The sequence below is a fragment of the Mercenaria mercenaria genome, chromosome 3, assembly GCF_021730395.1.
Source record: "Mercenaria mercenaria strain notata chromosome 3, MADL_Memer_1, whole genome shotgun sequence".
Taxonomy (NCBI): Eukaryota; Metazoa; Mollusca; class Bivalvia; order Venerida; family Veneridae; genus Mercenaria; species Mercenaria mercenaria.
The window spans coordinates 60996740-61009702 of NC_069363.1; the positions used below are offsets into that span (position 1 = coordinate 60996740).

General features: G+C 38.8%; 1 protein-coding gene across 1 annotated transcript; it reads right to left on the reverse strand.

The window, feature by feature from the left end:
- Positions 1-3209: 3209 nt before the first annotated feature.
- LOC123523457 (uncharacterized) lies at positions 3210-6406 on the reverse strand. Its single transcript, XM_045301131.2, has 2 exons — positions 6329-6406; positions 3210-5253 (listed from the first exon to the last, which is right to left on the reverse strand). Exon 2 carries the CDS (start codon positions 5237-5239, stop codon positions 4292-4294), a length of 948 nt encoding a protein of 315 aa, XP_045157066.2. The 5' UTR covers positions 5240-5253; positions 6329-6406; the 3' UTR covers positions 3210-4291.
- Between the last annotated feature and the right edge of the window lie 6557 nt (positions 6407-12963).

Consider the following 12963-nt stretch of genomic DNA (forward strand, 5'->3'; position numbering starts at 1 on the left):
TAACTTGCGATTTTTTTCCCTGCATATTCAAATCAACTTGGAATTTGTATGAATCATTATAGACAGGGACCCGCATACCCAACTTTTCACAGGGACAGTTTAACTCTTATTACGAGGTACTGTACGTCAGCTGAATCTAGAAATGCTTTTAAGCGTCATATGTACATTTCTTGTAATCTTTGCTAACATTGTCATGGAGCACAAGTTATGTCATCCTCAACCAACATTTATTTATATAGAACTGTAGACATTATTTTAAATGTGTACATATATACGCAATAAAGCAGTACATATGTTCTTTGTACATTTAACACAATAAAATGAAGTAGCAATAAGATTTTATCAAACCGAATGGAAAACCAAATATCGTTAGGCTCAGCTATTCCTGTTACAACTGGCGGATATGGTTCCAACATTTTCTCTAAACAATATTAAAGCACAGTCTAATGACCACTGCTAGATGCCGCTTCATGAATCTGTCAAAACTATGTGTTTTATACGCTCTATATATACACGTTAAAAATTTTGCACCAACTCGAAATCCTTTCAAAAATTAATACTGAAAAACATTTAAATCGTCTAAAAGAGCGACCGTTAATTGCATTTAAAAATGTTAATCGAAGATAAATGTGATGAAAAATCATAAACTTCTTTCCTATTACAATTCGCCGACCATCATTTTTAAAGATATTTCTTGTTTTATGTTGAAGTGACTCGTAACTGTAACTGATACATGTCCCAGTGTAATAAAACCATAGCTCTGGTAATATGTTAATACAGTATATAGTTGTGTCATACTTGATAAAACTGATAGTTCTAGCGTAGTACTTGAAGTATATTCCAGTGTTGTTTATTTCTTTATTATTTATTTATTTAGTTATTGTTTTTTTTGTTTTTTTTTGGTGGGTGGGTGGGGGTGAGGTTAACGTCACACGGACACAATTATAGGTTTATTGCGACTTTCCGGTTTCAGATGGTGGAGGAAGACCCTAGATGCCCCTTCGGGCATTATTTCAACCCGGATGGGCTCCTATGATACTAGTGTTTTTTTCAGAAACTTTAACTGGATACCCCCACTCCTAGAATTCGGGGAGGTAAAGAGACTCAAGCCGGTTCCACAGACACGGGTTCGGTCATTTAGAACACATCATTGAGCGTCGGTGCAGGGATGAGCTGATGTTCCTTTTCCAGTCTCCGGACATTACGAACCGAGGTATCAAACTGGCACATTTTCGCTACGTTGTAAAACTACATAGAGGGCAGGACAGAATAAATCAATAAAACAGAAGACAATTAGATGTATATTAAACTCAAGCACTTAATGGGCATTGTGCTGTGTAAAAATTTAAAGGAACATAACTCATTAGATAATAATGGAACTTGTAAATTTGCGTAGTCTCCCCTTACAGAAGTCGAACATATTTTTCAACGGTCATGTGATATCTATGGTCACGTGGTATTTATAATGTGGTAATTGAAAAAAATGCGCAAATATACCTCATAGCAATGTGTTTTTGTTCGTTTCGGCCGGATGCCTTGGACATTGTGACATGAGTTATCTATATTTAAGTATTTTATTCCTATGGCGTATTTTATAAAATAATAGAGGACCGCATACTCCTTAATCCAAGAGAAAAGCCAGTCAAAAATATGCACATATATATGTTACAACAACTAAATAGCTGGTCTTCATTCTATATAAAACCGATGTATTTCAAATGACCGCAGCACACATTAGGACTCATTTTTAAAAAATGTCGGTAAATTACATTCTCTTGAAGAATATTGTCAGTGCTGAATAAAAATCAAAAGAATTTTAGTCATGTTTGATGCAAGAAAAATATTTTGAGTCAAACACACAAACTGCATCAGCTAAAAATGAGACCCCAAATTGTAATGGTGCTGTATGGTCTAGTTATATAATTTTCCATGAAAAATTCTGCCATGTTGTAATTTCATTATGAAAATGCTACCTACATGTCAAGCATAGATCTGTTTTGCGATTTCAGCAAAAAATGCAAAGAAAATAAGGAAAATAGCTCTACAGAGCAAAAACAAAAAAAAAAAGCAAAAACAAAATGAGGACCATTTGAACCCGCCATTTTGCGAGTGCCATTTTCCTATTTACTGTCTGTATGCCACAAGCTCTGGCGATAGTGCTTCATGTCTTTTTTAGCTATATATATATACACTGGTCAACTGACTCCTCGACCGTAGTTAATAGGTGCATGGCCTGAAAAAATCCCAGGATAAATTCCTGTTTGTTAGGTTAAAATCTTTCAAAGCTGTTAGCCAAGCATTTCTTTTCTATCGCGTGACATTAACATTTCCTAAATTTTCAATGGGTCTTAAATCCTCAACTGGGCCTAGTGCATGTCCTGACAAATGCGCAGGTTGTGAAGTTAAGTGTTTTTTTTTTTTGTTGTTGTTGTTGTTGTTTTTAAGTTTGCGCTAGCTTAATTGTAGTCCAACTCGTCACTTTCAAGGTTACTGGTGCCACGGATTAGGACCAGATGTCATGAAAACTGTGCAGTTATCCGAAGAGGGATTTTAGACTGTATGGACGGACAAGTGGCCATGTTTGTAGATATGTAATTTTAGGGAGCTAAATATGTTTAGCGGTACAGTTTCTTTTGATCTATTTAAATGATGAAATTGTCAATCTATTGTATTACTATAACAATAGACGTTTCATATTGGTTTGTATCTCTGGTAATGCCTTTTTTCGGTATGTGCAATGATGAGACTAATCTCGAGTTTAGCTGAAAGTCTCTAAAGTAGGTAGGCTGTTATGGTAATAGAATTATTCCCAACTATTAGTAAATATCTAATAAAGTAAGACTCCTTTTGCCCCAGTCATTCTTCACAACCGGTACAAGTCGTGAAGGCAGTCAACTCTGCCCCAGAGTTTAGTCTGGTCCCCTGCGAACTTCGAAAAATAATTGGAAGCCATTTTGAATGGGAACCATTATAGGACATGGAACCGGATACCCCAGATTTCAGCTCTTCACAGGAGAAGGTTTGATTCGTAGTTACGAGAGTTTATACTAGTACGTCAGCTGAACTCTAAACTTGGTCTTTTGAGTTGTGTATATGTTGTCATTTCTTTGTACATGCATTGCACACAGTGTGTCAGGGAGAAAAAAACAAGACGAAAGTTATGCCATTCAAACAAACAACACAAACATGGTTTATGTTTATAAGAAATGTATAAACATTTTTTATTTTAATTGTTCTATATATATATCAGCGCAATAAAGCATTTTGTACATATGTTCTATACTGGTACATTTTATCTCAGCAAAAGTAAAAGTTGAAGTAGGCTACATAAAAGCATTTCATTCTTTATATGAGCCGCACCATGAGAAAACCAACATAGTGCGTTTGCGACCAGCATGGATCCTGACCAGACTGCGCGGATCCATGCTGTTCGCTAACAGTTTCTCTAATTGCAATAGGCTTTGAAAGCGAACAGCATGGATTCTGACCAGACTGCGTAGATGCGCAGGCTGGTCTGGATCCATGCTGGTGGCAAAGCCACTATGTTGGTTTTCTCATGGCACGGCTCATTTATACAGTTGAAACTTTATGTCTCCAACTCGATTATCTCAAAATTCTGGATATCTCGAAGACATTTTCAAGTCCCGTCATGAAAATACGAGCACAAAATATCATTTTAAATCAAATTCCGGTTATCCCGAAGTAAAACGGTCGATCCTATGGAATTCTGGTCTGTATTTTTCTCTTCCAATCAGCGACTCACATTTGTACCACATGGCTGGTCTATATCAACAGTAGCTTGATCTAGGGTGTTGTATTCGGCTGAAGTAGATTTTGCCAAAGCTTGGATCATCCGATGATAGGCGTGGCGCATAGAAAGATAAAGCATATAAGAAAAATATTACTTGACATTGTTCCAAACGACAGGAAATATATTTGGACTCATGTCCATCTGAAATCGGCTAGTCCAATATGTCGCCCAATATGGGTGTTTTGTTTGTTTGTTTTTTTAGTGGATATCCTCGTCTGTTGTATAGCCTAACAGAAGTTAAAGAAAAACTCATACCGTATATATCAATATATAGCAAAAAGACACTCCTGTAAGATCCTCTATATATAATTAAAATCATACACCCACACGTATCAATACTAATACGAGTCTCGATCCATATAATATATATATATCACCACCATACAAAACTAGACGAACCATGTGACACAACAAGAGGGTTAAATTAATACCGTCAAAGAACATAGCGTAACTAGAAAATGAAAAGAGGTCAAACATAGTCTATTCCGCGCAACGGTCCCTACACTTCTTCAAGTTTGTCCCCTTCTTGTATCCAGTGTAGCACGCGCTGTATTTTCCACATTTCGACTTGCATTGATCCCACGGCTGACAACATTTGCCCCAGTTCCGGCTGCTGTCCGTGTAGCACCAGTAATAATTCGCTTTCCCAATTTCCTGGTGCATTCCGCATGGAAACCCTTTCAAGCAGAGCCTTCCCTCTACATCTCTACGACCAGCTTTGCCACAGTACTGCCATGTGCTTCCAGATGAACACCACATATAGTTTGTATTTGACCCAAATCCACACGATCCAGTGCAACAATAGTCCCAGCTGTTACTGAAGTCGACGTAACACCAAGAATATGAGTAGCCATGGTAACCGCAACGATTCCCAGAGCGACATCGCGTGATGCCGGCGGTAAAACTGTCTTTCCTATAGGACGTACAAAAGATACCACCGGCTCGAATATCGTTGCAATATTCGGTGAAGTCAGGTTCATTGTAACTTGAAAGGTCCGAGAGTTCGGAAGGCTGACTTGGATGGTCTAGGGGATGGTCAAGGTTAAGTGGTTTCGACCAGGGCCGTCCATTGCACTTTCTCGTGCATTGGTTAACTTCTTTCTCAACCTTGTCCTGTACAGTGCAGTTGCTGGCTCCACCAAGTTCAGCATTCATCCAGGAGTTGACCCATTCGATAGAACATTTCAAAACGTCTGAGGATGCACAAGTTTTACTGAAATCGTTTACCATCGCTGCATTCATCGACAGTTTGTCCGATTCCTTACACGAACAGCAAAGGTCTTTGTCCAAGCAGCGAAGAAGACAGCCTTGGAACGTCGACTGAGGTTTCATTTCAAACTGCAGCGCATCGTCGCCGCTATCCTGGCAGTATCCATTGGTTACCAAGACAACTAGCACGGCCACAGCGAGGCAGGTCAATTTTGTCATCTTGAACTGTCAGCCTATGAATATAAAGTTTGAAATAAAAACATTGTAAGTTATCAATAGCCACTAAACATTTATTGGAGTGATCACAAAATAAAAGGTAATCAATATGAAAGGCGTGTAGAAATTTTTTGAATGATTACTGAGTTAAAATATTAGAGTGGATTCAAGTTTTATTCCACAGACGTGCTTTTATTTACATCAAATGGTGTGATTATTCATATCGTGAGATGCCAAATCCAAATATGAGAAACATATTCATAGGAGAAAACTCGAATGTTTGTTTATTTCATACTCAAATGGTTGCAAGTTAGTTTCAAATTATTTACACTGCCTTTTCCGCACAACAAATATTTAGTCTGCAGTCTTAATTTCAATTTCAAAATGAATGTCTTGCGTCTCTTTCGGAATTTAATTTTTTTCCGAGTTGTGCCCCTTAATTTGGAGAAACCACGGACTGTAGCCATTGTAAAATTTATATTTTGACTTCAGCAAAATTGAAAAATTGTGCATTTCCCCATTCGAAAGCATATTTTCTCTTAAAATGAGCCCAAAATCACTGCCAAAGGATTACAGGGCCCGTGGAACCCGTGAAAAAAATCAGAAACAATATGTTTTATGTCAAGACGAAAATTGCTTCAGTGCAGTAAAAATAAATACGAAGAAAATATGTATTATTTTTCATCAGCTATTTCTAAATATTTCACTCAGAATGTATGCAATTATTCTGAGATGAATAAAATGATAACTGTGAACTGAATCTAATAGTTAAAAAGATTTTCCACTCGTGAACACCAGATCTTACATATTCACGCGCGGTTACGTCACTCATGAATATGTTGTATCTGCTGTACACTGAAGCAAACAGATCTTCTGTAATTTTCGTACAACAAAATCTCCGTCCTTATTTATCTATTTATTTATCTACATTTTTTTTTCATTTTTATTTATTGTATTGTATTTTATTTTATTTCATTTTATGATATGATATGTATATATAAACATTTTAGCCTAGTCTAAAAGAATAAAATTAAGTAAATATCAGAAAGTTAAGTCCATTTTATATTTTCTATATTTCAACAAAATATTTACACATGTACAGTACAGTATCAGCGGCAAACTGTTTACAAATCATCAGAGAAGTTCACGGGCCGCTTAAATAGACCCGCGTTCACTGAATTATCAGTAGATCTAACTTATAACTGATCGGAGGCCATTAAAACTGATCAAGTTATCAAGTGGATTCGGGGAATCAGAGATCAATACCTATTTCGGTAACTTATTAATTTGTTAAAAGCGAAACGAAACATTGGACTATTTGTTATATGCGCCGTGCCATGAGAAAACCAACATAGTGGGTTTGTGACCAGCATGGATCCAGATCAGCCTGCGCATCCGCGCTGTCTGGTCAGGATCCATGTTGTTCGCTTTCAGAATCTATAGCAAATAGATAAATTGTTAGCGAACAGCATGAATCCTGGCCAGATTGCGCGGATGCGCAGGCTGGTCTGGATCCATGCTGGTCGCAAACTCACTATGTTGGTTTTCTCAAGGCACAGGTCATATCATTATTTGCTATTTCGATGTATACTAACCTTTGACGTTGTGTCCTGTGAAAGAATGAAATGAGACAAATCATCCACCATACAAAATAGAAATGTTCTTCGTTGATTGAATGTGAGAAAGTTGTGAACTATTTCGACTGACATCGTCTTTCATTGAGATTTCTTTTATCTATTTTGAATAACAACACATAACTTATAATAGCATGTTTGATTTAATGATTGAAAACAGTCAGTATCAACTCTTAAGCAAAGCATCTCAGACCATGAGCAGGCTGGTTTCTATTATCCAAGGCGGCAAAGATGACGTTAACGTTGAAGCACGATTTTTTTCTCTCGCTGTTTTTTTTTTTTTTTTTTTTTTTTTTTTGCTTTCTCCCTCGACTTTCGCTGTCTTCTAGCTTCGCCTATTAGCTAAAATGTTACAAAAATGTACGAGTAAATTATATAAAGATTGCGAAAGACAATAATATATTTTACAGAACACTAAACACAATAGGCAGCTTTGACAACATAATTCTACGTAATTTTTTTAACAGCCCTCGGACATGTAAATGTGAAATATGCCGACACGGATAAGATCCGAATCACGCATTTGTCATTAATGAGTTAAGTGTTTTCGTTTTAAGTCCGTGTTTTCATGTCAAATCCGGGTTTCTGTTAGATTACAATTATCTAGAATAGTACCAGGACATGTCCTTTTAGACAAACATAATGCCTTGATTTGAAACAGATACAATCTGCTCATTAATATTCTAATTCTACCACAAACTCATTGTTGACAGAACTTAAATGTAAATATATACATTAATAGGCAGGGTCTTTTTCCAACTTAAATTAATGTGTACAACAGGCTCACCTAGCTAGTATAGATATAATTATTCAAATCTGTGTATGCGCACTTATGCTGTCGATTTGAAGAACGATAAATAAGCAAATAAAGGTATTTATCGTCCTAGCTGGGCGCAAAAACGACAACTGTGGAGTTTGCATGTAAACAGGTCGGCTGGACGCAAACACGCCTGTGAACGACACATGCTTGACTTAGCCTGTTGGTGTTCTCGTCAGAATGACAATTATCTCATTTTGTCGTATTATGCTTCTCGCGGCGTTCTGGCGAGTTTTCGTGTTGGCGACCACCAAACAAGCCAACACGCCGGAACGATAGAAATCAGCTGCTGACAGTAATATATATATATAAGAAACGGGTAAACACGCTTTTAGAAATGCAACTCACCTAATGCCACACATACATGTATATGAAAGCGATAACGCTTCTCCCAATAACATCATTTAATCGCTTGCAGGAATCGATGTTAGGTTGTTAGCTGTGTGGTCGGTTTTCAGAAGATATTTCTAATTTTCACAGATCATTTCCAAAATGCGAAAATAAGACCGCCAATAAACTTTCGTAAGAGATGTAAATTTCAGAATACAGTCATAGCTTTGGGTAAATTTCGAGTCAATGCTTTAAACCAACATTTGCAATTGTAGATGAATGTATACTGGAAAAAGTAACATAAGGTATACGTGAGAAAGTAATGAAATTTTCTTTTCAGAGATATATTGGTTTCTTAAAGCTATCTTTGAACTTACTTTGGAAAGCGAGCAGGATTCATTAGAAAACTCCTCGGAAACTGATTATTTGACACTGTTGATTTCTGATATCAAAGAGAAAGTGTTTACAGCGCGTTTTCCTTTGAATCCGTCTTGCTTTCAAAGAAACTTCGAAATGTTGATGTCTTTCCCTGGAAGTGATTTTATATTGATGGAAAATCGCATCGGAAATCATGTTGATATATATCTTAGAAGAAAGCGTTTAGAGTTCAGCGGGAGATTCGTCGTAAACACTTTATTTGATACAAAATTTTATATAAGATTTAATATACAGATTTCTACTGAAAAGTTGAAAAGTGGTACTTGAAAAATTTCTGATATTGTAAAATAGTGCGAAAGTTTAAATCTACTATTATACAAATTATATTTAGTCCTATAAATAAGCCATTGCATGCGCAATTTTACCTTCTGACTTTATTTTTTATGATATTGTACATTTTTCATTTTTCATCGCATGTTACGCATGTAATTGCTTATTTACCAGACTACTAAAAATAAAAAATTGAAAACAATTTGATAAATAAAATCTATATACCTGTGTGAATCGAAATCACGTTGAAAAAAAAGTCCGATACGAAGCGCGTTACCGCAAGACCGACGAGGAACTAGTGTAAGGTATCGCACAGTATTATGGCGTTAACGAAAGAATAGTAGAAAGAGTAGCGGTAGCAGTAGCAGTAGCAGTGAGCAGTAGCAGTGAGCAGTGAGCAGTAACAGTAGCAGTGAGCAGTAGCAGTGAGCAGTAAGAGTAGCAGTAGCAGTGAGCAATAAAAGTAGCAGTAGCAGTGAGCAGTGAGCAGTAGCAGTAGCAGTGAGCAGTGAGTAGTAGCAGTGAGCTGTAACAGTAGCAGTAGCAGTAGCAGTAGCAGTGAGCAGTAACAGTAGCAGTGAGCAGTAACAGTAGCAGTAGCAGTAGCAGTGAGCAGTAGCAGTGAGCAGTAACAGTAGCAGTAGCAGTGAGCAGTAGCAAAATAAGAAAATGTGAATCTGGCATCAGCAGCAGCTGTAGCAAAAAATGTGACAGTTACAGTAGCAGAAGAAGCGGCAGTAGCAGTAGAAGCAGTAGCAGTAGCAATAGCAATAGCAATAGCAATAGCAATAGCAATAGCAATAACAATAGCAATAGCAATAGCAGTAGCAGCAGAATCAGTAGCAGAGCAGCAGTGGCAGTAGCAATAGCAGTAGCAGTAGCAGAGTAGCAGTAGCAGCAGCAGCAGTAGAAGCAGCAGCATTAGCAGTAGCAGCAGTACCAGTACTAGTAGCAATAACAATAGCAGCAGTAGCAGTAGAAGCAGAAGCAGAGCAGCAGTAGCAGTAGCAGAGTATCAGTAGCAGCAGTAGCAGTAGCTGCAGAAGCAGTAGCAGCAGTAGTAGTAGCAGCAGTAGCAGTAGCATCAGTAGCAGAGTAGCAGTAGCAGCAGTATTAGTAACAGTAGCAACAGTAGCAGCTGCAGTAGCAAAAGAAGTAGTAGAAGTAGCAGTAGCAGTAGTATCAGTAACAGTAGCCGCAGCAGTAGTAGCAGTAGCAATAACAGCAACAGTAGCAAAAGAAGACGCAATAGCAGCAGTAGCAGTAGTATCAGTAATAGTAGCAGCAGTAGCAGTAGCCGCAGCAGTAGTAGAAGTAGCAGTAATAGCAGCAGTTCCAGTAACAGTACTACCAGCAAAAGAAGTAGCAGCAGTAGCAGAAACAGTAGTAGCAACAAAAGAAGTAGCAGCAGTAGAAATAGGAGCAATAGCAGAAGTAGCAATAGCAGTAGTAGCAATAGTATCAGTAACAGAAGCAGCAGTAGCAGTAGCCGCAGGAGTAGTAGCAATAGCAGTAGTAGCAGCAGTAGCAGTAGTATCAGTTACAGTAGCAGCAGTAGCAGTAGCCGCAGGAGTAGTAGCAATAGCAGAAGTAGCAGCAGTAGCAAGAGAAGTAGCAGTAGTAACAATAGAAGCAGTAGCAGAAGTAGAAGTTGCAGTAGTATCAGTAACAGTAGCAACAGTAGCAGTAGCCGCAGCAGTAGTAGCAGCAGCAGTAGTGGCAGTAGCAGTAGTAGCAACAGTAGCAGCAACGTAAGTAGCAGCAATAGCAGTAGTAATAATACTAGCAGTAGCAGCAGCAGCAGTAGCAGAAACGTAAAATGTATAGGAACAGTAGCACTCACAAATTTTTGCAACTGCTACTACTGCTATTGCTACTGCCAGTTTCACGATTTTGCTACTGCTACTGTTGCTACTGCTACAACCAGTTTTTCGTTTTTACGCCTGCTGCTAGTGCTACTGCCGATACACGTTTTTTCTAATGCTACTGCTACTGACAATTTCACGTTTTTGCTACTGTTGCTACTGCTACTGCTACTGCTGCTGCTACTGCTACTGATTCTACTTTTATTGCTACTGCTACTTCTGCTTCTGCTACTGCTGCTACCACTACTGCTACTACTGCTACTGCTACTGATAGTACTGCTACTTCTGCTACTATTGCTACTACTACTGCTGCTACTACTGTTTCTACTGCTATTTCTACTACTGCTACTGTTGCTACTGTTACTGCTGCTACTACTGCTACTGCTGCTACTGTTTCTACTGCTACTGCTACTGCTGCTACTGCTATTGCTACTGTTGCTACTGTTACCGCTGCTACTGCTGCTGCTGCTACTGCTTCTTCTACTATTGATACTGCTACTGCTACCATATCTACTGCTACTGCTGCTACTGTTACTGCTACTTTTATTGCTGATACTACTACTGCTACTGCTGCTACTGCTCCTGCTGCTACTGCTGCTGCTGCTCCAGCTGCTACTGGTCCTGCTGCAGCTGCTGCTACTGATACTGCTGCTACTACTGCTACCACATCTACAGCTGATGTTGCTACTGCTGTTATAGCTACTGTGGTTACTGCTTCTGCTACTGCTCCTACTTTATTGGTACTACTACTGCTGCTACTGTTCCTACTTCTATTGCTACTGCTGTTTCTGCTACTGCTCTATTGCTTCTACAGCTACTGATACTGCTGCTGCTACTGATACTGCACTACTGCTACTGCTAATTTCATGGTTTTGCTACTGCTGCTGCCGATTTCAAATTTTTGTTACTGCTACTGTTACTGCTACTACTGCTACTGCCAATTTGACGTTTAGCTGCTGCTGCTACTGCTACTGCCAAGTTCACATCGACTTCAAAATTAAGTCTATATACATTTTTTTCGATGTCATGAATCACTAATTCCTAGGCGCTCCTTTTCGGACCTTTTCTTCATAAGTTGTATAAATCTGTATTTAGGTTCAACGAAGACATCTCTATGATCTCAAGTTAGTCTCAGTTAGTAGTACCGACCTATTCACAGATGAATTATGTGATAATTAATAAAAAATAAACGCACGTAAATATTTTGATACACTGTGTCGTAAATATGATGTAATGGTTTTTGAAGCTCTCTTGTGATATTTTCTAAAGCACAACTGGTTATTTATTTATATCAGTTAAGTTGGTCTGCAGTTCGCAGTTCGCAGTTCGCGTTTCGAATTGCGAACTGCAAACTGGTCTGCAGTTCGCAGTTCGCAGTTCGCGATTCGAATTGCGAACTGCAAACTGGTCTGCAGTTCGCGATTCGAATTGCGAACTGTAAACTGGTCTGCACTTTACGATTCAAATGTCAACGTGCAGTCTGATCTACACTGTCCTGCGCATTGCAGACAAGAATGCATTTCACGGTTGGTCTGCAGTTCGCGTTTCGAATTGCGAACTGCAAACTGGTCTGCAGTTCGCGATTCGTGTTGCGAACTGCAAACTAGTCTGCAGTTAACGATTCAAATTTCAACGTGCAGTCTGATCAACACTGTCCTGCGCATTGCGGACAAGAATGCACTTCACAGTTGGTCTGCAGTCCGCGATTCGAATTGCGAACTGCAAACTGGTCTGCAGTTCGCGATTCGTGTTGCGAACTGCAAACTAGTCTGCAGTTAACGATTCAAATTTCAACGTGCAGTCTGATCAGCACTGTCCAGCGCATTGCGGACCAGAATGCATTTAATACTTAGTCTGTATTCGCATTTCGCATTTCCAACTGCGAACTGCAAACTGGTCCACAGTTCGCGTTTCAAATTGCAAACTGCAATCTTGTCTGCTGATTACAATAAAAAATTTCAAAGTGCAGTCTGATCAGCACTTTCTTGCGCATTGCAGACAAGAATGCATTTCACAGTTGGTCTATAGTTCGCCGTTTGTGTTTCCAATTGCGAACTGCAAACTGGTCTGCAGTTCGCAGTTCGCAGTTCGCGATTCGAATTGCGAACTGCAAACTGGTCTGCAGTTCGCGATTCGAATTCGAACTGAAACTGTCTGCAGTCCAAGATTCAAAATGAAAGTGAATTTGAAGGATACTCTTATATTTTAAAGTAATAGGTCAGTGTTTGCTAAATATAAAATTTTGAGCCGTGCCATGAAAAAATCAACATAGTGGGTTTGCGACCAGCATGGATCAAGACCAGCTTGCGCATCCGCGCAATCAGGTCAGGATCCATGCTGTCCGCTAATGGTTTCTCTAATTGCAGTAGGCTT